Source organism: Leishmania mexicana, chromosome 31 (assembly GCF_000234665.1).
Source record: "Leishmania mexicana MHOM/GT/2001/U1103 complete genome, chromosome 31".
NCBI lineage: Eukaryota > Euglenozoa > Kinetoplastea > Trypanosomatida > Trypanosomatidae > Leishmania > Leishmania mexicana.
The window spans coordinates 998,263-1,024,353 of record NC_018335.1 but is presented as its reverse complement, the minus strand read 5'-3'; the positions used below and the strand labels follow the sequence as shown (position 1 = coordinate 1,024,353).

Here is a 26,091-nt window from a genome sequence, read left to right as displayed (position 1 = left end):
TGTACTGCTTTCGTCCTCGCTCTGGTGCACGCGTCTTTTCCTTTCGCTNTTCGTTTCCGTCTTCTCTTCCTATTCGCTCTTCTGGGGCCACTTCGTGACTAGGGGACTGGCGGGCGGGCGGGGGGGGGGACGTGATGCGAAGCCACGGTGTGTGTGTGTGTGGTCTGTGTGCGTGTGTGTGTGATGCTTTCTTTGCGCGCTTCGCCTTTTTGTTCGCTTACCCTGCCTCTTGAAGGATAAACCATATATATATATATATATGGTTTATATTTATCCCACGTTTGGTGCATGCGGGCGTGTTTTTGGTGTTGTGCCTCATTGTGTGCTTCGTTTTCTGTTCTCTCCTCAGCTTCGGCTTGAAACGGAAACCGCAACGAGGCGGTGCGCACCTGCCAAGACCAGAATACATATCTATGGGTGTACGTGTTTGGCCTCAAGGGCTTCGTTCACATGCGCATATAACGATATATCATCCCGCCACTTTCTCTCTCTCCTCTCCCTGTCCCATGATGTGTTTCGCTGTTTCCTTGGCTACACGGTGCGTTCACATCTCCATGCTGTGCTTCTGCGTGCACACGGGCGGGGGAGGGGACTCCATAACCTTTTCTGTGACACCAGTCGAGAAATGAAGAGATCTAACATAGAACCGAACAAACAACGCAGTGCAGCGACATCGATGCGAGGGGTGGGGTGGGGGGTGGGTCGGTGGGCGGCGGCAAGGAACAGGAGGAGCGCTCGCCAGTGAGCAAGGGTGCTCATGCGTGTGGTCACACAAAGGCGCACATGAAGATGGGGTCCGTGCGCTCAGAAGCGGCGTGTTTTTCACGTATAGGCACCTCCCGAGTTCTAAGAGGCGAGGCGTGAGGCGACAGAAAGAGGAGGAGGCGAACCGGAGTGGCTCATTCACCACACGGAACGCATCCGTACAACCGCTGATGGGCTTGTATGTGTGCGCGTCTGGTCACGGTGACGCAGCACACCGTCACAGGCATGCAGACATGTGTTGTTTCCATTCTCACTGCTCCGATATCTCGCATCTCATCTGGCCCCCACTTCTCAATGTTTCTCTTCACACGCACATGCGCATCAACGCCGACCACAACAATCGGCATCAATCTCCGATTTCTTGTAGGATGAGCCTCAGCCCGCGCCGTCCTCGCACCACCCCTTCAGGTCTTTTTGTGTGTGTGTGTCTCTCTTGCAGTGATATCGAGGCTTTGTTGTGCTCGTGTTGTCTCTTACCTGCACAGCTTACGTTTTCTTTTCTGCGACGCAGCGGCTGAGACATCGTACAAGCCTCCTCCTCAAATCTTCGCTGCTTCCCGGGCAGAGGCAAGTTTCCCTTCATCACCCCGAACTCCATCCGCTAAGAGCATCACCACTGACTTTGTCTGCTCATCTTTCTCTCTCTCTTCCACCCACCCCCTCAAACCCCCTTTTTCTGTACAGTTTCGGCAAGGAGTATTCGCGCATCCAACGCCGTGTGCACTTGTACTCGCTTTCTGGCTTTTACCGTCACACGCGAATTTCTGTCGTTGTCTCTGACAACTACGGTGTCCCTTGTCCTCTTCGCGTCAGAACACATCTTCTGGTTCGCACCATACCCGACTTCGTTTTGCCTACACGCACTCTCTCTTTCTCTACCTTCGACTGCTGTGCGCGCTGTCGTTGCCGTCGCTGCCTGCGCCAGGGCGCCCCAGCGCTTTTCTCGCTTGGTCTTTTCGTTTTTCGTTTTCTTTATGTTTACGTAGCATAGCGTAGTCTAGTACAGCCCCCCTTCCCGCTCCTCTCTTGCACTCCTTTGCCACCAAGGACAAGAAGACGCGCATGCGTGCGCGCACACACACATAGCATTCTCTCTTCACCTCCGCGTGGAAGCGCCGTAGTGGCAGCGCCGCGGCCTCTTCCGTGGCGCCGCAGGGATATCTTACCCAAAGGACTCATTTTTCTAGGATATTTAGAGCCCCCTCTCCCACGCACTCTCCTTCTCAAGAGTGATGCTTCGTCGTGCGTACACCCCTTCGGTGTGCACAGCCGGCGTGCTCGGCTCCGTCGTCGGCGCCCCTGCAGCGTCCTCCTCGTGCCTTGTTGCTGCACACATCGCGGCGGGCCGTACGGGACTGGTGATGCACACCCCAAAGGCGGACATTCAGATGGGCCGCTTCAACTTTATGGACCAATACAACGAGTTCCGCAACCGTTCCGGTCGTGTGCCGGACTACTACGTAGACAAGTACCGCAAGACGTACTGGCGCGTGGACGAGTACATTCGTCGCTCTGAGAACTACATCCAGTCACAGGGCTTCTTCTACCTACCCACGCTGGAGTTTCCGTGGTACAAGGGCTGCATGCCGCTCATGTCGTCATACCAGATTCGCGTGCACTACGGCCGCCACCACCGCGCCTACGTAGAGAAGCTGAACCAACTCATCGAGGGCACGCCGCTGTACGGGATGCCACTCGACGAATTGATTGTGAAAAGCGCCGGCGACTCTCAACTGAAGGGCGTCTACAGCAACGCTGCTCAGCACTACAATCACTCCTTCTTCTGGAAGTGCATCCAGCCGTACGGCAGCAACATCCCGCCAGACTTGTCCGCTGCGGTGTCTGCTCAGTACGGCTCCGTTGAGAAGTTCGAGAAGCAGTTTATCACTGCGGCGCAGAACCTCTTCGGCAGCGGCTGGGTCTACTGGGTGTACGACAAGAAGGCCGGCGCCTTCGACATCGTCTCCTACGGCAACGCCGGCTGCCCGCTGACAAACTACGAGTACACACCGCTACTGTGCGTCGACGTGTGGGAGCATGCGTATTACATCGACTACGAGAACAAGCGCCCAGAATACCTTTCCAAGTACTTTGGTGTAGTGGACTGGCAATGGGCTGAGCGCCACTGGAAGCGCGCCACTGACCAGGAGTATCACGAGATGAAGTTCTGGTAGGCAACCCCATGGGTGCGGAGAGGAGAGGGGGCTGGCTGGCGGCGGGGACGAGCGTGCACTTTCTTGCCAGCAACTCCCCTCCATCCCCTTTTCGATCCGTCCCTCCCCAACGACGCATTTTATTCTCGCCTTTCCACCGTCCCCTTCATCTTGGCGCGTGCATTGTGTGTGCGTTTCCGTGTGCGGCCTTCGATGATGCCGCGGGTTTCGTTGCCCCAACTGCGGGTGCGTCTCTCCGTGCTTGGTGCTGCAGGCACTCAAGTTGGATGCTTTACCTTTTTTTGTTTACGCTTCCTTTTCTGTTGTGCTCTCGTGGATGCACAGTGCATATGCGCTTCTGTGCGCCGCCGTGCGTGCGGTGCCCGGCGTCACCCGACCGCGTTTCTCTGTGCCGCTCCGCAGCTGCCCCTCTGCATGTTGGTGTCTCTGCCGGCGTCTTTCTCTCTCTCTTTTGTTCGTGTGCGTTTCTTCGCTCCTCCTTATCGCTGAGTGTGTCATCGCGGCCGCCACGAATCTCAAGAAGCCCATGGAAGAAGAGAAGAGGCGAAGTCGCACACGGAGTCGTATGTCAGCTGTTTCAGTCGACAGCTGGTCACGGCGACACACGCCACAAGGAACCAAAGGCATGCGTGCCGTCGCAGTCAAGGCGGGAGCGCGTGTGCTGTCAAGTAGGGGATGGAAAGGATGCTTCTTCGCCGTACACCCCTCCCGCCTCTTCCCCTCCAACACGTACGCACACGTCCTCCACTGGAGCTGCTTACCTTCCCACCCCTGTCTCGCCCTTTTTACTTTCTTTCACACACTCGCCAGCGTACATAGACACACTCTACTTGGGGTGCTCGTGCGTGTGCGCCTACATTCGCGTACCCGCACCTCAGGACTCCAAAAGGGAGGCATTGGTCATCCGCCTTTTCTCCTCGTGCTCTTCCCTAACGTCATCCCAGCTCTCCGTGACCACCCTCACAGGCTTTCCGCTCTTGGGTGCGCTGTGGTTGTGCTGTCGTACTCGTGTGGGAACATTGAACGCTTACTCTTGCAAGGGGGCTGGCCGGGGCCTGCAGTACAAGAACGCATCGCAGTAGCTGCGCTTGACTAGGCACGCAAGTTCGTAGTAGTACCAAGGGCCAGAGACATTGTGTGCATGGCGGTGCACCTGGTACGGACGCACACATAGGGCTACGTAGGCACTTGCGCCAAACTGAGTAGACGAGGCCTCTCTTTCCACAAGCGCACGCCGGCCTCCTTTTTTTTGTAGTAGTGTCGTCGTAGTTGAGGGCAGTAACGTGCGAGCGAGAGAGAGAGAGCGAGCGACCGCGCGCGCAGAGGGAAGGACGACGCAGGTCTGCACGCTTCTTCACACACGTGGCACCTTACCAACATCCGTCGTGGCCTCTTCCGTTCTTTTGCCTCCCACCCACCCACGCCCTCTCTCTCTCTTTCCCTCCCTCTCCCTTCCCGGATTTTCCGCCCTCGCTTCCTAGTAGCAAGAAAAAGCGACGGGGAAAAAAAAACGCGCCGTTGCCGCCGTTGCCGCTCTTCATTTTACTTTTGTTTGTTTCTGTCGGTCTTTTTGTCTTGTGCCGGCGGTCCAAGCGCACCGCTGGGCGCGCCTCCTCTCCTGCTCTCAGCCGCACTGCATCCGTGTTTATTTTTATCTCCTCTCCCTTTGTTTTTTTTTTTTTGTTGTTGTTGTGTAGTTTTCCAGTAGTGTGCGGCACGCGATACTTTGTGCGTCTCTGATCCGTGTATGGGACGCCAACAAGCAGCGCCACCAGATCTAGGATACGCCTCCGCTAGAGGCTTCGATTCGACAAGCTTAGACACACCGACACAGCCGCGAAGAACAACAAGGGAAGCATGATGCGCCGTAGCTCGCTGCTGCTCAGTGGCGGCATGGTGGAGTACCACGAGTGGCACCTCCACGAGCCACTGCTGCAGAACTACGAGGGGTGGCGTATTCTCGACAACCCAAAGTACGAGCAGAAGTCTGACGCATATATTTACGACTTCATGGGCAGCGTCCGACACCTCGACCCCATCATCGACGACCCGCGACTGACGCACAAGCAGCGCGTTTGCCGCCTGTACCGCTGGTCATTGAAGGAGATCCAGATGTGGATGATCCAGCTGAATGCTCACAAGCTTAACCTCGCCTACAAGGTGGTCCGGCGGCGGTTTGAGAAGTATCGCTACGTGACCGATCCGGCCACGTGCGACATGATGGTGCGCCAGACGCAGAAGTACCTGCGCGACAACGCGAACTTTCACTACATGCGTCGCAACAACTCCTCGCCGTGGAGCACGTACACGCTAGCGAACCCGATGTTCCACCCGGACAACTCTCTTGTGTACGACCACTGGACGCACCCGGAGGTCATGTGGTACGACGACGCGAAGCTGCAGCGATGGACGGCGCATCACCCCTTGTACGCCGGCCCTGGCGAGGCGTCCGAGCGCTTCGGCGACATGGACGTAGCGCCGCACCTGCGTGGGGTTGTGTGGGCCATGTTCATGAGTTTGTTTGTGTGGTGCTTCTACCAGCTGCTAGGCGGGCCAGGGATGCGAGATGACAAGCACTTCGAGGAGTGGACGCTGCAGTTCGACGAGAACCTTGCCGGCGCCCTCTACGCCGAGGAGCGCAACTCGCGTTCCCGTAACAGCGTGCTCCGGGGAGACTGGGATAGGATCTTGGGCTTTTCTTCGACGCTGGACGGCTTCTACCGGAACAATTTGTCTGTCGTGGACAAGGCCAACTACCCTGCCTACTAGCGTGCGCTGTCGCACAGTAGGAAAACAACAAACGAAGGCACGCATGAGGACCGGTCGGCAGATGGGAGAGGGGAGGGGGCACTTGCGTGCTTGCCCGTGTGCGTGTGTGGGCCTGGACGAGTCTGTTCTTCCCGTTGTGCGGTGCGCTCTTCTTGTACGTCCCCATTTCTCTTGTTTTTTTTCTTCTTTCGCTGCAGTAGTCCTGTCGACCTCTGTACAGTTCAAGCCGTATCGCGCTATCAAGCATGATGCCACCATAGTGATGAAGGGGAGCTACATGGCGCGTGTGGGTGGGGCAGCAGCAACACCGCAGTGCAGCGTCAGTGTCTGGGCGTGGAAGTGCGGGTGTGCCTATGATCGGGAGATACGCGCTCTCTGGTTCTCCTTGCTGCGGTGGCTACGTCGGAGCGTGTCTTGGCGTACCTCTCCATGGACGTCTCACGCATTCTCCGGCTAGGCAGCAGCGGGCAGTGGCCAATGATGGAAGGCGGATCACACGCACGCGACAAATAGCTGTTCAGCAGCACTCCAGCTGGAGTGCTGCGTGCTGCTGAGCAGGTGCCATGGGTGGCTTCGCTCGACTTGCCCCCGTCTCTGAGTGACGCCTGCAACTGCCTTGCTGGTGCCACAGGCTCGTTGTTAATCCCTCTCTCTTCTTGACCCGTCTCTCTCTTTGTACGCCATCACCTGGATGGTTGTCGGTGTGCGCTCGCTCGCCGTGCTCGACTCGCGCTACATAACACCGCCCTTTTCTGTTTTCGGTGTTTCTACATATGGCGGACTCGTTGGCGAACAATGCTTCCCTCTTCGAGTTGATAGACCAACGCACACCCACATCCTCGCTTCCTCCCTTCCCCCAGAAACCCAACACCAACACAGCAGATCTTTCTCGGGGGCCCTGGCGCACTCACCCCGACGCAACCTGCCTTTCCTCTCTCCCTGTGTGTGTGTGTCTCTCTCTGCTGCCTCTTGTGGGTGCATGTCACACTGACGCACACATCTAGCCTCTACACGTCCTTTCACCCATCGTGGCACATCGCTATCCAGAGATACGCAAGCCTCATCCCCCCCTCCCGCACCCTCACCAACCCCCGGCTCCATCCACGCGTCGCTCTCGACGCGCCGATCATCATCATAATTCTTTTTTCTTGTTGCGTTTCCTTCTAGAGAAAGTGCGCGTGCGCGCTTCATCGTTTCTTATTATTTTACTTGCTCGTTGGGCGTTCTTTTCTGTACTCGACCCTCCTCCCGTAGACGCACAAGTCAGCGCCAGCGAACGCTTCGTCACTGGACAGCACTGACGGTGCACGGCCTCCTTCTGCTTTGCTACCCATATATATATATATGTGTGTGTGCGTGCTTTAGTGGTGGTGACTCTGCTCTCGACTGCGCTTGCCATGCTGTGTGCCACATACCTTTCTCACCTCAGCAGCCGTCACACCTCCTATCTTCTAAGCACCCTGAGTCGTTTCTTTTAACATATAGTTTGGTCTGTGCTTTTTTTTTTTGGAGGTTGTCTCCTCGGCGGGTGGACACGGGTTTGGTTCTTGCTCTCTCCGCAGACCCTTCCCTCACATCTTTGTCGTTGCATCTTCACTTGTCGCCTTTCCTCTCTCTTTCGTAAGACCACAGGACGCTTGCCACCCGGCCCCCGTTCGCCCACACACATACCTTGTACATCTCCTCCGTTCGACTTCGGTTACCTTTCCTTCTCGTTCCCCGCTGCTCAATCACAGGTGCGTTAGTGCGGGGGGAGGTTGCTGCACAACGAGCGACGTCCGTCTCCTCACAAGTTCCTTGCATCAGACACGCACCCAGGAGCCGAATATGAGCCACTACACAGTTAGCAGCAGTGAGAGCGGCTCCTTCTGCACAAACACGGCGCCGCATTCGCACGTGCACGCCGGCACGGAACACTCCGAGTCGGTTGTCGTGAGCTGCAGCAAGCGAACCCACATGCACCCATCCGCTGTTGCGGCTGCGGACGGCAGCCTCGATGAAGAGGCTGCCGACTCTGCCTACAGCGAGAACACGCCGAAGAAGCCGCTGCAGTCCGCCAAGACAGCCACCGCAACGACGGCGCAGGAGTCGCCGTCCATGACCATCCGCCGCGTGCCGGTCGACTACTCTAAGCGAATGGAGGACCAGAAGGCGCGCAGCAGTGCGCTGGAGCGGTACAAGATGCTTTTTCGAGGAAATGGGCGGGTGGAAAACAAGCAGCCATCGCCGAACTCTGTGGACGACAAGGAGGTGAGCAAGTTCTCCAAGCGGCGCGGTGATGAGCTGTCGGAAGCGTTTGCTTCACCCTCCGGCTCCTCTGCCATCGACGAGACCGTCGTCAGCGACGAGTCGGAGACAGAGGAGAAGCCAGCGCTACCCGTGTCGAAGTCGCACCGAAGCGCTGGTGAGCGTGTTTCTTCCTCGAGCTCTCAGCGGATGCCGCAGCGGACGAGGTCCTCGTCGTCCCCGGTGCCCGTGAACCGGGCTATCGCCCGTCCTGCAGAACCGCCGACAGGCAATGTCGAGGGCGGTCTCGCTGGCGACTCGCCGCCGCCAGCGGTGCTGCAGCTGAATTCGCCCAAGACGCATGGTCCGCCATCGCAGCCGCCAGCCGCCGGCGACGATGGGAACGGTGGCGTGTCCTACGTGGCACCGGAGCTGACGCAGCCGTATTGCAAGTCGAGCCAGCGGCGGTGCGACACGCTGCGGCCTGGATTTGAGCCAGTGACGGCACACCATTGTACGTCTCTGCATCGCACCTTGTCCGGTTCCTTTGCCCAGGCAGACGTGTCGCCGTCCACCTCGTCATCGAAGCTTCAGCCACGCTCACACCCCCACAGAGACAGTAGCGTAAAGACGCGTCTTGCATCCACTTCGACTGCAGCTGCTCCACTGAGCCCTCGGTCGACCAGTTGCCGAAAGAGAGATGCGGTTAAGGCAACGCCGGCGATGGCCGCAACGCCAAGCGTGTCTCCGCAGCAGGATACGAGTGAGACGGCCGCCGAGGAGGCAGGGGCGACCGCAGCCGCGGGCCTCGCCTCAACTTCTCCAACTTCGCACGGTGTGGCGACCCAACTCTTCCATGATGACGAGAAGGGCGACCTGTCGCGGCAGGCGGACGCCGAGGAAGACGGGGTCGAGGGCCTTGGAGCGCCTGATGCCAAGGGGACATCCAAGCAGGAGCAGGAGGTGGTTCTGCTCGCCAGCAGCAACAAGGCCTTCTGGCTTCGCCCCTCGAGTGCCATGTACGAGATGACGGCCAGCATCGCCGCGAAGCGCAAATACCATCACGAAGACGAGGAGGAGATGCGTAGAAGTCCGAACCGGCACCATCAGCACCGTTCGCGCTCAGGCGCCGCTACCGCGAGCACCGCCAGCAGCTGCGGGACCCCCCGCGGTCGCCCCTCCACAAGCGCGGAGGCGAAGCCCCGTTTCACCACCCATATGACTGCCGCGGACCGGGAGCGCTGTGGGGAGGTTCCCGCTGCTGTCGCCTCCGCCCCTGTGCAGACGTACGGCTCCATTTACAGCGCCCGCCAGGCCACCGCCCACAAGAGCGCCCTTTCCCGCCCCATACAGCGAATGCCGACGAATGCCTCCACGGTGAATCGGGCTTGTGACTCACCGCATCGCGCCTCGCAACACCAACCGCAGCGGCGTGCCGCGCCGCGGGCCTGCAGTCTGCGCAGCCCACTGGAGCGCCGTTCCAGCACTCTCTCGCAACTCAGTAGTGGCCCATCGGTCACAGCCTCGTCGGAGGAGCGTCACCGTGCCCTCAACTCAGGGCGTGTGTCCATCCGTCAGCAGGACTCTTTCTCCAAACACTGTGCTCGTGTGGCGGTGCGCAACAGCCGATCTGAGGAGTCCACCGGTGCCGCTGCGGAGCTGGGGCAGCGGTCGAGGACGAAGACAGTGGCCGCATCAGTGTGTGGGACTACGGCGAAGGGCGAGGCCGTGGTGGCTGCGAAGCCTGCGATCCACAAAAAGCTGCAGTTCGAGACGGAGGCCGAATCTGAGCCGCGCACGAACGCTCCCAAGGCCACTGATCGCGTTCGCGCCTCACCAGTAGAGCCAAGGCCGGTGCCGCAGTCGCCAGAGACCACGATGCGTGGCCCTCACCGGTCCGGCGAGGGCTCCCCGTCCAAGTCTCGCCGGCGGGAGCACGACCTCACCGCCTCCCCGGTACGTCCAGACGACCACGCCGACGCGGAGTCGCGCCTTGATGTGCAGGGCACCGCGATGAAGTGCGAAAAGGAGGAGGCGCGCGTGCAGCAGGTGCGGTCAGCGCTGGGGAGCCTCCAGAAAGCGCGCCAGGCATGCGTGGAGGATCCTCAAGACTCCCATGCCAAGGCCACTTCTACTTCCACGAACGAAGTGGTGGCGGCCATGCTGCAGGGCATTCTGCAGCAGACGCGCCAAACGCTGCCCTGCTATCTGTGCGCGGATCAGCAGAACGCCTCTGCCTATCACGTGCACGTGGATCTGTGCCGTCCAAAGACGGAGGCCCTGTTGTGTGAGTACTACACCGCCATCGACGACGCAAAGGACATTCCCGCAGCGCTGCAGGAGCGCATCCAGGACCTGGCCGCCCAGGAAGTCCCCTCCTCCACCTCCTCCGACACGGAGCGCGACGCCTTCGCGAAAAAGTGCTATCAATGCGTCAAAGCCATGCTCGTGACGTGCCGCAAATGCGGCGTACACGTTCGTGTGCACGACGTGAAAGAGCACGAGATGCTTTGCGGCCGCGCATGCTATCGCAACAGCCGCGCAGCTGAGCGCGTCCGTGCCACGCTGGAGCGCATCGAACACGGCTCGCAAGAGTAATACACAACTGCGAAAGTCAAAAAAAAAGACGGAAGAAAAACAGGATGCACATCTTCCTCGTCCCGTCTCTCTGCCGCCCACCCGCCTTCGAGAGCCTCAACAGCTACCAGCGCCGTAGCGACCGTGAGGGAATCGGTAAGAGTACGTAGGGGTTTGTGTGCCGAGCGCTCCTCGAGGGCAACCACCACGAACACCGCCCACCGCCATCCTTACTGTCCTCATTTATTCATCATTCTTTTCTTCCCCCCTCCTCCCCCCGCATAGTACTCCCACACCCCCGTTTTATTTTATGTTCGGTTCGTCTTCTCGGTGCTGGTTTCCGTCACCACAGTGTTGCGGATTCGTCCGTGTCTCCTTGTTGTCTTGTGCCGTCTCCATGTGAGTGCTCTTCGCCTCTCCGCCGTTGCGCCACCGCCTATTCCTCCTCTTCATGGGGGTTTCACTTGTTGTTTTTCTTCTTTTGCTTGTTTGTGTCTCTGTATCTGTCGACGTACCCCTGAGCATATAGCAGCATGCATGCATACGCGCGTGCGTGGGACGGCACACGTGTAGGCGTAGGCCTACCGATGACCATCATGACGGGCAGAGGTGTCCCCGCTCCACATGTGCACGGACCGCCCACACCTGCACACGTAAGCACCTCAGCCACAAGAGGAGAAGAAAGCCAAGCACAAGTGGATGCTTAGCAGCCATATGACGTGCTGCATAGCGTCTTAACCGCGGCCGATCGACACCGCAGAAAAGGCTGTGCCGCCTCGAAGTCTCCTCTTCCGTGCATGTATGCACGCGTACGCGTATGTTGTGTGTGTGTGTGTGTCTCAGTTTTTAGAAACTTGTACCACCAGCAAGAAAGGTAAAGCTACAGAAGAACAAAGGAAAAGAAAATGCGGCGCAAGTACCAACACGAAGCGTTCCGTATGCGCGGCAACCGCTCTCGGTCGCAGCCGCACCTGCGCCAAGGTAGGCAGCCGATGCTGCTGAAGGCGGGGGAGAGCGCGAGAGGAAGAGGAGGAACGCGCGCTCTCCTCTGCCGCCTTTTATCGTCCGCCTAATCCTTGCTCACCTACGCGAAAGCGGGGGTCGGAAAACGGATGAGAAATGCGGGCGGTCTTGACATGGACTGCTGGCGCCACAGCATCCTTTGCGGGAGGTTTGAATCGGCGTTGTCTGTCACGATGATCCGTCTGCGGCTCGAAACACACAACGGCCGAGCTCCCGATGTGACGATGTTGCTGACAGGACACTGCGCCTTCTCCTCTTGTCGCTTCTCTTATGCGTGCGTGCGTATGCGGGGTTACGCATGTCGTCTGCCCTCTCACGTGATTCTGTGCCCGCGGAACACCCACGAACACACCCCTGACACTTCACTGCCCGTCATCCATCAAAGCGTGTATGGGCAACTCCTCAATTCGACATCAGAGTTGTGGACGACAACGCGAACACGGCGTCATGAACACCACAGCTGCGAACGCCTAGAAGGTGGTGGTGGTGGTGGTCATTTTTCTTTGGGGAGGGGGTAGGGCAACACTTCCCCATTCCCTGCGCGCGCATACACACGCGAAAAAAAATAGACATTGCTTGCGGTCGGCTCACTGCGCTTCTTCTCTCCTCTCGCTGCGTGTTAGATGCACTCTGTGCTCCTCCACACTACCGATCGAGATCTCTTCTCTCGCTCTCTCTCTCGTTTCGCTACCGCCCTCTCCAATGGTTGGGTAGGTGCCTGCGCTTGTGTTAGAGCTTGCAGCTGTCTCTGACATCATCTCACCCTCTCTCGCGCCACAACCGTTGGCTGGCGCTCTACACGGCAAGTGTTCACCCACCGACCAACCCGCCAGCCGTTGCTTATGTCTCCTTGCGCAAGTGCATCGACGACGCAGCTGTGTCCTCGACACCCTTGCCGTCTCTCCCTCTCTCCGCTCTGAGTCTGTCATTGCCTCGTGCTTGCCTTTTCCGTTGTTCATACGCCTCCTTCATGGGTCGTGGAGGCACCTCTGCTCAGCGTACCGCTCTCTCGCTTTGCCGTCTCTCTCACCTCTGCCAGCTCCTTTTCGTGCGTTGTTCGCCGGCGGCGCACGGGGGATGGCGTGGGGCCTGTAGAACCGCACCCACACGCCCATGCGCAGACTGCACTATCATTCGCCGTAGCCGTGGATGTTGCCTGCATACTTCGTCCTCTCCTCCAGCTCCTCTTCTGCACTCTGTCGTTTAGTTGCTATTCCCCCCCCTCTTTCCAAACTCTAATGACGGGCGCGTGTCCGTGTGTGTGTGGTGGTGGGGGGTGCGGGGGACACCTCAGTGCGTGGCGGCTCAGGGTCCAGTGCGCCCCACTCTCTCTGTCTTGGGAGGCTGAGCCGCCGCCCTATCCCTGCCGCATGCCGAACCCCACTTCTGGTGATGCCAGCGTCACGTCCCCACGGCGTGAGGAGCGGAGAGCAATGTATTCCTACGGATGTCGGGGGCCAGGGTCTGGATGGCGTCTCGCCAGGCTGACCTGCGACCGCAAACACGCTTGTGCCATCCGTATAATGGGGAAAGGGTCCGCCTAACTGAAGGGTGTGCCACCCCCGGCCCTCGCACTGGCTGCTGGTGTGCGGGGAGCCTGCACTGCCCCGAGGGACGCACCGGGTAGCGAGTTGCACGATGGGAGCGGCTGTGTGGCGACCTGCGGGGCGGTGTGGGTGGGTGGGCAGCGTTTGAGGCAGAGACCGTTCTCAGATGACGGAGTCGGCGCACCATGCGATGGGGCCTGTGACAGGGCCGGGCCGGCGCGTGGGGGGGATGGAGCTTGCCGTTGTGTGTCAGAGAGGAAGCGGACCCACGATGGGAGACGAACCCAAAACAAACCCTTTGTCACGACTATGCCTCTCCCTCCCTCTCTCTCCTGATCTCTCTTTCTCTCCTGCGCCGTGCCGCTCGAAGTGCTCACACCTTTTCTTCGCGCCTTTTTTTTTCGCTCTTCACACCCACCCCGCCGGCCACCCCCCTTTCTCTTCCTGCGAGTCCTCAGACACGTCGCGTTACCCTCTCAGATAGTATTCACCGTGGTCATGGCAGGCAGGGAGGACACTGTTGCTGCCTACTGCGCAAACCTTGCGGCGACGTACGAACGTCTGGCGCACGTGTTGGCGGTTCCTCTTATCGATCAGGAGTTGTACTCTTGCCTGTTTCTGCATCCCCTCCTCCATGAACACTGTGCCGAAGCGAGGGGGTTCTCTGTCAACGGTGCCGCAGCAAGTGCGGCGAGCTTCTCACCGAATGTTTCGGCCGTGGATCACCGCGGTGATGCACTCGTCGCACTTGGCGGTATGGAACTCTTAGTGGCGGCGTTGCGTGCTCATGAGCAGCAGACGCTGCTGGTGATGCAGGCCATCGCGTTGCGGGAGAGTGTGATGACGCGCATATGGGCGTGCTGCGGCGCCTACGACGACGGCCAGGCCAGCTTAGAAGCGGCGCAGTACACCGTCTTGTGTCTGCTGGAGGAGCACCAAATAGTGACAATGCTCACGGTGGAGTCGGTGGAGGAGTGGCGCCAGGTGCTGAACCGGCCGTACCCATTTCTGCTCAAAAACGGCGACAATTACCTGATGAACATCGTGCATGACTGTGCCGCACTGGGGGCCACCGCGGTGGTGCGGTCGCTCTCGCACGTGCACCTCGAGCGCGATCCTATGTGCGCCAAGGTCGATCTACGCCGCTTGCTGCACCGGCTGGAGATCAAGCATCGCACCCGCCTCGTGAACTCTGGTGCCATGTGGAAACTGGGGTTGTACCCACTCCGGGTCATCACCTCTAGCCAACCGCCCACTAGCAGCGCGGCTGGCAGCGCGTGTGGCAGCTACGTCAGCGCGGCACCACCGTCAACATGCACAGTCCCTAAGGCGAACGGCGGCGCACCTGAGACGCCGTCCTACGCGGGTACTTCACTGGACTTTCTCACGGAGGTGACGCGGCTCACTGAAGGCTTGCACAAGACAGGGGGTAGACATCGCGCCCTGCAGCCTCTCCCATCTGCCTCCGCATCCACCTCCACGATTGCTGCGGGTGTCTCTAGCAGCTCAGGCACTACCGCAGCGCTTCACCGCCTTCCTCTTCCCTCGCCGCGCGGAGACGCGGCGATGCAGCAACAGAAGCAGCGTCGGTTGCTTACTGCGACCCAAGTGCTGGAAAAGGAGGCGTCTGTGCAGCGCATGCTGATCAAGGACCTCTACGATTTGGCGCACGAGCAGGAGTGCTTTGTGCCACTCTTGGACGTGACGGGGCTATTCAGACCGCGCGACTGCGGGACAGCAGAGAAGGACATCCCGGAAGACAGCTGGCCTCTAGACAAAGCAGCGTGGCCGTCCCTTGCCACGATGGAGCGGCGCGTGGACCGGCTGAGCTGCATGTCGACGGCACGAGAGTCGCTGCAGACAAGGCACTTGCTTCCTGCTTGGGAGCGCCGCATGAGCAGCAGCATTGCTGATTTAGCCACGTCAACCGGCACCCGCTCAACGACCCGCACAACCTCCGCTTCCTTGCTCACCGAGGGTTCTCTGGCGCCCTTTCAGCCCATCTCCACTCGGGCAGCTCCGCGTGGCTCCGTCATGGCAACGACGACGACGCGTTCCCCTCGCCAGGCAGACTCGCTGGAGGCAAGCGACGACACGGACAGTGAGACCTTCAGAATGCAGCGCGAGCACACGAGCGTGCCGAGGGAGGATGCCACGACTCACGCCACATTCGTCCCCGCCTTCCACTCAGCGACCTCGGGGTTTCCCTCGTCGACTGCGGTAGCTCACGCTGCCACGGTGACTGCTTCCCAAGCCAGGCATGCGTCTTCAAGTTCTTCATCGCTATGTTCGTCTGGAGCTAGGTCTTCATCTTCGTCCTCACAATCGCCATCGCGCAAACCGTCGCTCGAGGAGCTGCGCCAGCAACTACTGACGGAGCACGGACTCAACTCCGGCTTCGCGACTATGGGTCGCTAGAGTTGCAGTCGCGGGTCTTTGCCCATTATCCTTCCCTGACAAAAAAAGGCGGGTGAGGAGTCGCTGCGGCATCGCACGTTGTGTGGCTGTGAGCGGGTGATTGACATAGCCCCCTCGCACATCCCGAAAAAAGGGTCGCGGCAGCAAGAGGGACTCAACGCTCGCAATGAAGTGCGTCTCCATCCTTTCCCTTCGAGCAACGAACGCCACATGCCATGCGGCCCCCCTCCCTCGCTTGATGTACATCAGAGGCAGAGGGAGAGAGAGGTGCCACGTTGTGCAGTGAGGGGCGCGCGCGCCCGGACGCAGAGACCGGCGGGGGAGACATGACGAGCACACGAAGAAAAAGAGGCCTGCTGAGATGCAAGACCCACGAGGAGAAGGCACGCCCACCCGCACACCGCCACTTTCAAGCTTACCATGTCGCAAGGACTGTGATCTGAAAGACCACATCAGGTGCGGCGAGCATGAGAGTGGGGCAGATGTGGCTAGAAAGTGAATGAGCGCCATGCTCCACACCTCTGCACTGCTCATGGTGTATGCTAAGGGGGTCTTGCCGAAGCTCCTCGTCTCGTACATGTGCGTGTCTGCGCCAGTATGATTGGGCGCTAGCGTTACGCACATCGAGGATGCGGGGGTGTGGCCGCACTGGGCACTTTTTCTCTCCCCATACGTGTCTCTCAGGCACAGGCACACTCACTCCTCTGACTCACCGCATTTCGCTCCTCCTCCGCCGCCTCTTCCTTCTAGGACTCAGCGCTGCGGTGCACGACGGGACGTGCAACGCCGATCAGTATTTCACCGCTCCACAGCTCTCTCCCTGCTCCCTTTCCCTCGACTGCAGCGACCGGAAGGAAACACGGTCCAGGCGACAAAGCGAAAGGAATATCGATCACCCGGGCTGGCCGCCTCTTGCCACTGCCTTCACGCCGTGGCCTCTGCTCTACGGGTGCGCATCTAGCTGTTCTTGTGCCTTGACGCAGCCGGACCGTTTCTGTGGGCACCGAAGCGGAAGGAGAACGCGTTGGTGGAGCACCTCGAACACAGAATCCTCCGGCCTGTCTTCTTGCGTGTCTGCTGGGCGACGCACCGCCGTCACACCTCCGCTCAATCTCCCCCCGCCTCCATTTCGTTTCTTTCAAGATGGCCAACGACACAGAGCAAGCGCAGTCGCCGCCTGCTGAGCTGGCAGCGGCGGCACAGGAGAAGCCGCCACGCCAGCCGCTGGAGTTTTATCCCCTGCGTGGTGAGTCGCACAACGCCGACGACCAGGAAAAGTACGGCCGCGCACGCACCCACATCGCCGGTCTGGGCCACGTTTCGGCCAAGGACGTGTTCAAACACTATCGCCGCTCCTGGCTCACGCCATTTTTCGGCTCCAACGAGCCGGAGCCGACCTTCCGGCAGGAGAGGGCTCAACACCCATGCCAAATATTTTCTCGCGAGGTGCACCGATGCTTGGAAGAGCACAGCAACAGCTTTGGCTTCTGCCAAACGCGTGTGGCGGCGTTTCAGCAGTGCTTACGTGAGTTCTCTGTGTGAGCCTGTGGCGTGTGCGTGCGACTCCTCGAGGAGTTGATGGGCGGGGTGGGGTGGGGGCAATGCAGGCGGTGTATTATCGCTCGACCTTTTTTTATACCTGTTCCCTCTCGGTTGTGGTCATACCCGGGAAGATCACGGCGAGGCAGCCAGAGGGTCCCATCCACGCTCATGCGTGTACGCAGGCACGCCATCGCAGAGACAGCGACACGCGCGGCAGAAGCCACAGCTTTGTGACTTGCGAGGCGGCGAAGAGAGGGAGGGGGACTTGCACTTGTAGTACTAGCCGTAGTAGACGTGTTTGGGAGGCGGTCTCTCCCTCTGTCAGCGAGCTTTCTCGTCCCTCTCCCCGCTGCACCCAAACATATGTAGCATCGTAGTTGGGCACCTGCCCTTTCCACTTCTCCCTGTTTTCATGCTCTCTTCTTCCTTTTGTGTGTTGGCTCTGCGCATGACCGGTGCTGAGTCGGTGCGCCTCTTCTTGCTCCGGTGTTTTTCCTTTTGTTTTGTGTGCCGCTGTGGTGTCTGCTCAGTGGGGTGTGCGCGCCTGCATGCGTGTCTGCGTGTGCGCCTCCTGCTCTGTCTTTCGTCACTGTCACGAGGACGAGGAGGAGACAGGTTTGGCCGGAAAAGGTTCAGTGAAAGGTGGTGGTGGCGAAGGGAATAGGCGCGGGCTCTCTCCGCTCATCGCTGCGTCTCTCGGTGCTTGGAACCCACCCCCTCTCTAGCGTCCCTGACGTCTCTCCTCCCATTCGTCGTGCGTGCGTTACGGACGCTTCTCGCGAGTGCGTGCCGTCGTCGTGTTCATCGTCTTTCTTTTCGCCCGTTCGTTCTTTTTCGTGGCGCTGTGTGTGTGTGGTGGCTGAACTTCTCTGCCGCGCAACCAATGATGCGTGCCCGAGCGTCGGCGTCTTTCTGTCCGCGCGTGCGTATGTGGCTGCCTGCCTGAGTGGGTGTCGAACAAACCGCTGCTATGGCAATAGGGCAAACCGCGCGGAAGGGGGGGGGGTGCGCGCAGACAAGCGGTGGCTTCCGCAGCCGATTCGGTCGGGGAAAAGCCTTTCTTCGGGTGCCCACTCAGCGTGGCGCAGATCGTTCACTCTTTCTCTCCGCTGGCTCCTCCGCCGTCAACTTTCTCGCGCTCATGATCATCTTGTTTCGGCTCTCTACTTTGTCGATGCTCTCTGCTGCTGCCCCCCTCCTTCAGGTACACACGCGCACCCACCCACTTGCAGCATCATGAATCTGCTGCACGTGGTGCAGACGTCGTACGAGCCGGGTACGTATATCTTGGACGGCTGTCTGTGCAACGGCAGCTCCTCCTTGGCGCTGTCCCTCTCCACCCAGGCCATCCGCCTCTACGACACGCAGGCGGCTACATTTCTGGGAGATATCAAGGAACACACGCAGCCAATCCAAGACCTTGTGGCCACTCCTGCTCAGCCTAGCATGCTTTACTCTTGCCAGCGCGACTGCGGGGTCATGGTCACGGACCTGCGCCAGGCACGAGCTGTACACTTTTTGTGTGACATGTGCAGTAGCGGCGCGGTCTGCAGTAGCATTGGAGTCAAACCATCCGCGCCGCTTCTCGCCATCGCGGCGGACCGCGATATCCACCTGGTCGACACGCGGACCTGGTGCTCTGTGAAGTGCCTAGATCAGCTGCATGTGGATGAGGTCTCACGGCTGCGCTTTCTCGACGACAAAATCCTCTGCTCCGCTGGCGAGGATCAGATGATCAATTTCCTTTCAGTAGAGGAGGGGGTGGTAGACGATGATGTACTTCTGCAGGCGGTGAACTGCGGCGAGGTGGTCACTAAGATGAGCTGCTTCCCCGAGCTTGGCGTGACGGCGATGGTGGGAAGTTGCGAGAACGGCTATGTCTTCCCCTACGACCTGGAACAGCGGGAGGCACGTCATGGACGGCCGAGCTTCGAGATGTACCTCGTCGACTGGTGCGTGGTGTCCGGCCAGCTGCATCTCGTTTCCGGCGTGCGGGACGACAACGGCGACGCCGGCCCACTGCAGGCACTGAACTGGGGGACTGGGGAGACGCAGGTCCTGCCCAAGGTGCACAAGGAGCTCGGTCGTGTCGCCATTGGCTTCGGCAACCGCCTCATCACCGGTGGTGAGGACGGTATGTTGGCGTACTGGAAGCACGGCGACTTGCTGCCGTCCGAGATCGCCACGCCTGTCGGGTATAGCGCGCATCGCACGGGCTGCGGGAAGGTCTTTGCGAGCAGCCGAACGCACGAAGGGCAGGGCAGTGGTGGGAACGGTGGCGGTCGGGGTAGCGGCGGCCCTCACCGAGGTGGTCGCGGCCGGCCGTACTGAGGTGCACTGGTGCAGCGTGACGCCTCTGCGTCAAGTGAAGCGCTCCACACCCTGTGAGCGCGGAGGTGCCTACAGGAGCACAGTCGAGCTGCTTGTCGCGTGGCGTGTGCCAACGCTTCGTCGATGACCCTGTCGCCCGGAAAACCACGCCCTAAGTGTACACGAAACGCTTTCCTGGAGACACACCCTCACACCCGTGCTAGCACTCGCTCACGGCACACAGTGACTGCGTAACGGGTCACCGAAAACAATCCTCTCTCCCCCCAGAGAAAGAAAAAAGAACACAGGAGGAGTGGTGGTACGGGGGAGGAGGCGGGGGACGTCCTTGGGAGTGTGCCTGCCCCCTCATCCTCCTCTGGCCATAATGCACTGCTGCGGAGAGGAAACGGATTCCTCTTGGCGTGCGTGCGTCTAACACGCGGAGCGACTAAGGCGCGCACAAGAAAAAAAAACGAAAGATCAAAGGCGCGGATGACACACACACGCACACGCCCACGCAGAGAGAGAGAGGACAGACGTGTGGCGTGATAGCAGTGTCTCCTTGCTGTTGTGGCTGTGCTTGTGCGCAGGTGTCCACCATACGCGCGGCGCACTCAGCATCGGAGGAAGTGAGCTCTTCGTGTCTTTCTCCTTCCTCTTGCCTGTCGTAGATATAGCCCGCTGCGCGGAAGTGTCTGGCGCCTTTTCCAGCGATGTCCAGTGGACTCCTCGTCTCTCCTGTAAGGCACAAAAGCTTCTCTCCGCACCTCACGTCTCTCTCTCCCTCTTGCGTGTGCGCTCGCTTGCACGTTCTACCGCTATGTCTTACCCACTGTCACCCACACGCGCGCCGTCAAGCGCAGCTCACAGATGATGCTCCATCGCGCATTGTCTCTTGAACATTCTTCGCTGTTGTGCAGCGCATCCGTCGCTCAGCCCTCTGCGCGGCCGCTGCGAGCCCGTACCGCTTCGTTATTCGCTCCTTTTGCTTGTGTGTCTTCTCTTGGCTTCCTCCTCTGCAACTCCGCCGCGTTCGTGCTGACGCTCGCTCCTGGCCTCTATGCTCTCCTCGTTAGACGCAGAGGCGCACGTCGCCGCGGCGGCGACCTCTCCTGCAGCAAACCCCGCAAGCAGCGCACCCGGCACGTATCGCAGAGTGCGACCCCCACTCTTGTCCATTGCACTCCCACCCATCGACGTCGACGCGGTGAACCCGTTCATGACGGCACCGAGCGCAGAGGCGCACGCTTCACTTCCGTCCTTGAGGGCAAGCTCCACCCTTCTCGATGCCAAAGGTACCTCCAGTGTAGGAGATGCAGTCCAGAAGAGTTCGCCCCGAGAAAAAAAGTTGAGTGCCGACGTGCCGCAGACTGCTCGTCTCGCCACTTCGCCAGCCATAGCTGCATCGCCACGTGTACCGGTACTTCACCTTGCTATCCACACCTGCGAGGACGTAGTGACCCCTCTTCAAACCCTGTATACGCGCCTCTTCCGCGAAGCAGAGGAGCGCGCGCAGCGACAGCTCCGCGCGCGGGAGCAACGAAGGGCTGCCCAGCAGCCGGGAGAGAAAGAGGGATGCACTGCCCGTCCCCATGTGTTGTCGTCCCGTTGTGAGCCGACTGCGGGCCAGCATTCTGCCTCTCCGGAGGCACCCGCCCCTTCTGCGAAGGGGTCTGCACGAGTGTTGTCGGGAGCAGCACAGATGAGTGATGCGCGCTCTCCTGCGCGGGTCAGAGCTCCTATGGACGCTACGGTTACCAACAGCAAGAAGGCCGAGGAGGGTCACACAGGGGAGCATGCGGCATGCGAGAGGCTCTACCGAAACGTCACCAAACAGGCGGACCGGCGGGAGCGGCGACTGCAGGCGTTGCGAGAGGCGCAAGAGGCGGATTTTCAAGCTAAGTGCACCTTCCACCCATCTTTATCCCCAGTTGAAGAGGGCCATCGCGAGCGCAAGGCCACTCGACGAGCGCGTGCGCACAGCGCAGGGGCAGGAGGCATGACGGGTGCCCGCGGCGCCGAGGCGAACCTGGGCGGCGGCAGAGGTGTCTTGCCTCACCGCGCGATGAGCTCATCGGCAGCTCAGCGGACGCCGTCGCACTCGTCGAGGCAGTTTTCGGCAGCACAGGAGAAGTTGCAAGCCGCCCACCCGTGCCATCTCACGGAACTTCGGGGGAGGACCGAGGAGGAGACCAGGCCGAGCTTGTGCACCGGCGTCCCTCGCTCCAAGGCAAGTGAGCCCCCGCGCACGTACCTGGAGGAGAAAGGCTGCAGGGGCCTCATCGGCGCGGGGTCGGAGCACCTTGCGCACTATGTGAAAGGCAGGCAGACCCCTTCAGCATCAAAGGTGGGCCCTCCGCGTTGCGGAGGTGCACTCGCCGTATCGACGTCGCCGCTCGACGGCATTTCGCTGGCGGACAGGCCACTTCAGTCGGAGAGCGAGCCCAGGAGTGCACCGTCGGGGACCTGCGGTACACCGCAGCAACATACTCCTGCCCGCAGCGGCGTGCATGAAGAGACGACGATGACGAGCAACGACGGTCGTGCTGCAGTGACTACGCCTCAGGTGTTCGGCCGCCTCTTCCGCGACAGCGATGAACGCGCGGCGGTGCGAGAGTTCATTCAGCTGATGAGGGAGAAGTGGGTGCACACAGAGCTGTACAAGCCAAAGGCCCCCAGTAACGGCGCGTCTGCGGTGGCGCGAACCCATCATGATAGGCAGCGGCGCTCCTCGGTGAGACAGCGACCACCGGGTGCGCCGTGCAACAAGGACACGGCAGCGGCGATCGCCATTGCAGCCGGCGGAGCGGCAGCTCCTGAGAGCACACCACACCACGCAGACACCAATCGGCCCTTCGCTGTTGGCCACACCGTCTTTGACGCCTTTTACGCTGAGCGGGAGGAGCTACAGCGGTGGCGCGAGATTCGCCATTTGCAGGCGGAGAGCGATGCGGGGACGTGCACCTTTCACCCCTTCGTTGATGCGCGGAGCCGCGTGCTTGCAGAGGAGCGTTCCCAGAGACTTTCAGAGGGCAACGGCACAGCACCCGAGACAGAGCGGGAGCGGCGTGCCCGGACTGCTGCGGGCGCAGAGGCGGAGGCGGCGGCCTGCCGTGCACCAGCGCACGTCAGCTGCCCTGCCTTTTCTCAGTCCCAGACGATGCAGAGTCGTCGACGGCAGGAGGAGCTGCTGACGGCGCTGTTGCACGAGTGCAGCGGCGACGCCGCTGAGTGCCGCTTCCGCCCTGCTCGGTCGCAGGTGACGGGGTCGGTGACGGAGGGGAAGCGCAGCCACCTTCAGATCATCGATAATCACAAACCTGCGCAGCAGCGCATTGGTGCTCGTATGAGTTGCCCAGGTAATACCTCGGTATCTGTTGCTGCCGCTGCCACGACGCCTCTGTCCTCGTCGGTCAAGCGAACGCCTCGTGCTAGGGGGATGTGGGCCCCCGCCGGCGCCACAAGGTGGGATGCTGCACCCGCTTCAGTGAAGGACCCGGAGCAGTTAACCATCGACCGCGCCGAAGGACATGAGGCTCTCCGCTCCGTGTCACCGCGATCGCCACAGTGGAACGAAGGCCTCTGTGCGAACGTCAGACTCGAGCGCGCAGTGGGGGCAGCGGACTCGCCCGTGGCGCAGCATCGCTCTCAGTGCGGCATGCTTCACGACGATGCCTGTGTGTACTCATCCTGTGATGCCAACGGGATGGCCGGCGCGACCGCCGCGCCTGGCCCGGCGGGCATGCATCGGCTTAAAGCCGCTCTCGGGGAGGACACGGGCACCGTGCGCATTGCAGGCGCCGCCTCCTCGGCGTACCTGCGGCAGTTGGAGTCGGAGCTGCAAGCTGCGCTAAAGGACTGGTCGCAGTGTGTTTGAGCGCGTGGCAATGGAATGGGGAGGGGGCGTATCTCTCGAAAAAAGTGTGTGCGCGTGTGTAGCTGCGGCGCCCGGTGGCGCTTGGCGACTGCCCTTAGCCATCACTGCACTTATGAGAGGAGTGCAGGAGAAGAGGACGGGGCTTGGGGGAGGGAGGGAAGGGAGGGTGGAGTGCACGGGGCCCGCGCAGAGAATAAAATGGAAAGGCGGGGAGGGGCGCAGTGGCTCTGCCACACACGCGCCACACACACACACACACACACCAACATAAGCGTACGCGTACGCGATGCTCTGCTCTGCCATCCCCCAACCTGTCTCCTCTGTTTTCGATTCTGGCTGATTGCATCCCTCTTCTCACATCTGTCGTGCTTCCCCCCTTTGCATCGTGTGGCGCTCTGCGTCATGCTGGCGTCATACGTGTGCACGTGTGTGTGACACCCGCACCGTAATCTGAATCGAAATAGGAGGAGGTCCAAGGAGACAACAAGAACAGAGTAGAGAATTGGTGTCGTGTGGCCGTTTTTGGTACTCCGTCTCATACCCTCTCGCCATTAACACACACACACACACACACACACACTCATACACACACACCTCCTGCAGCAGCGTTTCGCCACCCTCTCTCGTTCACTTCCGCACAGGTCGAGCAAGTGGCGCCATGCCGAACAGTCCTAGTAGAACGAAGTCGACGGCAGTGATGGCGGCGCCGTCCGAGACGTGGCGGCGCAACTCTACAAACAGCTTTGCGGCACTCAGCGCATTCATATTTCTTGTCGTCATCGGTGTACATTGGACGACGGTGAGTCGTGAGCATGTAGAGCTGCCGATGGATCGCGTTCTGGCAGACCTGCGGGCGAGCTGCTCCACTCTGGAAGACACCCCCGCCTTGACCTCTGCCTCACTCCCTCCCGCATTTTACGGACTGGGTGTTTGGGTGGACTCTCCGGCGTTGCTGCCCAGCGTACACGCGGCGCTTGCCTTGATGAAGGAGCGGTTGGCAGACGTCCTGAACACCGCCGCTGCAGCTGTCCCGCTTCCGACGCACACACTTTATACCTTTGTGCGCCTGCAGTCGCAGGTGCGGGACGAGGTGGTTGCTGCACTCGTCACGGAAGCACAGAGTGGACGCTCCCTTAGCGCGAAGCGGGTGATGCGGAGGCTGGAGCACTTGACAAACGAACAGCAGCTCGGCTTGCCGACGCTGAAACATGCCTTTCTGCCTGAGGTTGGCCAGGAGGTGGAGCTGCTTGGCCTGTCACTCTTCAGTGTTCCGGCGTCTGCGCTGCCAGGGGATGCAGCGAGCAAGGTGCAGTGCTTCGTCGCTGACGTGCGGCAAGCGTACTGCGTCCTTCCCGTGGAGGAACCGGATGCCTCCAATGTTGCGGCCTCCAGTAGGGCGCGTTATTCAGCAGCTTCTCTCACACCTTTGTCGTACCGACTGCGGGCCGCCTCACTGGAGGCCGAGGTGCGCGCGGCGCTTCTCTCTGTCGTGACACAGCAGACCGGCTTGGCTTCTTTCAAGCCGGCCGACGTGGCGGCCTGGAAGCAGTCGCGGGAGCATCAAGGGTGCCTGTACACCATCACCTCCGCGACGAGCACGATGCGCTCCATTGCGGCAAACACCAACATGGCCGTCCCACAAAGCACGGAGCGCATGTTCGCAGTCTTGGAGCGTCATGTGCGATCCGGCTCCTTCCTGCGAGCCGCGCGTGCCGCCGACGACCTGCAGTTCCACCCATCGCTCACCCCACAGCTGTACATTCCGTGGGACCATTCGCTCATCTCACAGTTGATTGTGCTGCTGCCGATGGTGTCCTGCACGCTACTGGCCGCGCGCTCTCTCGTGGAGGAACGCTGGCACAGCCGCGCTCGCGCAAAGGCCGCCGCTCAGGCACAGGATGCGAAGAAAGGCCAGTGAGAGGTCCGAGGCTCACTCACAGCTTCGCAGAACAGGAGGCTTTGAACGAAGCAGGGGAGGGGAGGAGCGACGGAGAGTGCGATGTGCGCGCATTTCCCGGGTCGCTACGCGGCGCTGCTGCGCATTCGCGCGCCGGCAGTGTGTGTGCCACGCCTCATCTCTCCCTCCGCCGCGCGCCTTGTGGCGAGCAGGTCCTCCGTTTCTCACTCAAGCTCGCTGGTGGCATGCACTCAATCAGCGCAGCCGTCATTTGGCGTGGGTGATGCACATGGACAAGCGTGTGTGTCTGTGCGTAAACGAAAAAAAAGACGAGGCGGCTTAATCCAATGATGTGTAAACTACGGAGAGGGAAGTGCACCCTGGGAGGGAGGCGATTGTCCCGCGTGCACAGCCCCACCCCCTCCCCACTCTTCTTTTTCCCTCACACGCACTTGTGCTTGCGTGTTTGTCTGTTGATGTGTCTGTGTGCGGTGCGGGCGGTCTGCGTCTCTGAGGAGGACTGAGCCACCTCCGCTTCGTATTTCTTCGTATGCAGGGAGGGGGAGGGGAAGAGGACAGGAATCTTTGTCTTCGTCCCTCTCCCGCTGCCACTCGTGCGTGCGACCCGTTGAGCTGTCTCTGGTGTCGCTCGCGCGCTATACTTATTCTTTTCTTTTTTCCCCTTTGGTGGTGCGTGTTTGTGTGCTCGGCTCCGCATGCGCTGATGTGACGCCCACGGCTGTTCGCGGCTACATCACGAGCATGCGTTTCCCATCTACGACGACAGCAACAACGCTCATACACGAGAGGGCATGCGGAGACAAGAGAGGCAAACAGCCTCACGCCCGTCATGCACCACGTCGGAACGAGTTGAACGGTGTGCACCGGGCTGCCCATCGAAGCCATGCGCCATGGAGGCGCTGTGTTAGTGGGTGCGCGAGACGGAGCTGCTCACGCGCACCTCTC

At 60.4% G+C, this 26,091-nt stretch overlaps 8 protein-coding genes across 8 annotated transcripts; all 8 read left to right on the top strand.

Annotated features, from left to right (window-relative positions):
• Positions 1 to 2,126: 2,126 nt before the first annotated feature.
• Positions 2,127 to 2,939, top strand: LMXM_31_2630 (putative superoxide dismutase; the record flags this gene model as incomplete). Its single annotated transcript, XM_003878061.1, has 1 exon — positions 2,127 to 2,939. One exon carries the CDS (start codon positions 2,127 to 2,129, stop codon positions 2,937 to 2,939), a length of 813 nt encoding a protein of 270 aa, XP_003878110.1.
• Positions 2,940 to 4,796: 1,857 nt separating this feature from the next.
• Positions 4,797 to 5,708, top strand: LMXM_31_2620 (conserved hypothetical protein; the record flags this gene model as incomplete). The annotated part of the gene is made up of 1 exon (XM_003878060.1): positions 4,797 to 5,708. The coding sequence occupies one exon, from the start codon at positions 4,797 to 4,799 to the stop codon at positions 5,706 to 5,708; it is 912 nt and encodes a 303-aa protein (XP_003878109.1).
• Positions 5,709 to 7,535: 1,827 nt separating this feature from the next.
• On the top strand, positions 7,536 to 10,532 carry LMXM_31_2610 (conserved hypothetical protein; the record flags this gene model as incomplete). The annotated part of the gene is made up of 1 exon (XM_003878059.1): positions 7,536 to 10,532. The coding sequence occupies one exon, from the start codon at positions 7,536 to 7,538 to the stop codon at positions 10,530 to 10,532; it is 2,997 nt and encodes a 998-aa protein (XP_003878108.1).
• A 3,047-nt stretch (positions 10,533 to 13,579) lies between these two features.
• LMXM_31_2600 (conserved hypothetical protein) lies at positions 13,580 to 15,499 on the top strand (the record flags this gene model as incomplete). Its single annotated transcript, XM_003878058.1, has 1 exon — positions 13,580 to 15,499. One exon carries the CDS (start codon positions 13,580 to 13,582, stop codon positions 15,497 to 15,499), a length of 1,920 nt encoding a protein of 639 aa, XP_003878107.1.
• A 1,143-nt stretch (positions 15,500 to 16,642) lies between these two features.
• LMXM_31_2590 (conserved hypothetical protein) lies at positions 16,643 to 17,041 on the top strand (the record flags this gene model as incomplete). Its single annotated transcript, XM_003878057.1, has 1 exon — positions 16,643 to 17,041. One exon carries the CDS (start codon positions 16,643 to 16,645, stop codon positions 17,039 to 17,041), a length of 399 nt encoding a protein of 132 aa, XP_003878106.1.
• A 1,236-nt stretch (positions 17,042 to 18,277) lies between these two features.
• Positions 18,278 to 19,372, top strand: LMXM_31_2580 (conserved hypothetical protein; the record flags this gene model as incomplete). The annotated part of the gene is made up of 1 exon (XM_003878056.1): positions 18,278 to 19,372. One exon carries the CDS (start codon positions 18,278 to 18,280, stop codon positions 19,370 to 19,372), a length of 1,095 nt encoding a protein of 364 aa, XP_003878105.1.
• A 1,681-nt stretch (positions 19,373 to 21,053) lies between these two features.
• On the top strand, positions 21,054 to 23,228 carry LMXM_31_2570 (conserved hypothetical protein; the record flags this gene model as incomplete). Its single annotated transcript, XM_003878055.1, has 1 exon — positions 21,054 to 23,228. One exon carries the CDS (start codon positions 21,054 to 21,056, stop codon positions 23,226 to 23,228), a length of 2,175 nt encoding a protein of 724 aa, XP_003878104.1.
• Positions 23,229 to 23,886: 658 nt separating this feature from the next.
• Positions 23,887 to 25,146, top strand: LMXM_31_2560 (putative GPI transamidase component Tta1; the record flags this gene model as incomplete). Its single annotated transcript, XM_003878054.1, has 1 exon — positions 23,887 to 25,146. One exon carries the CDS (start codon positions 23,887 to 23,889, stop codon positions 25,144 to 25,146), a length of 1,260 nt encoding a protein of 419 aa, XP_003878103.1.
• Between the last annotated feature and the right edge of the window lie 945 nt (positions 25,147 to 26,091).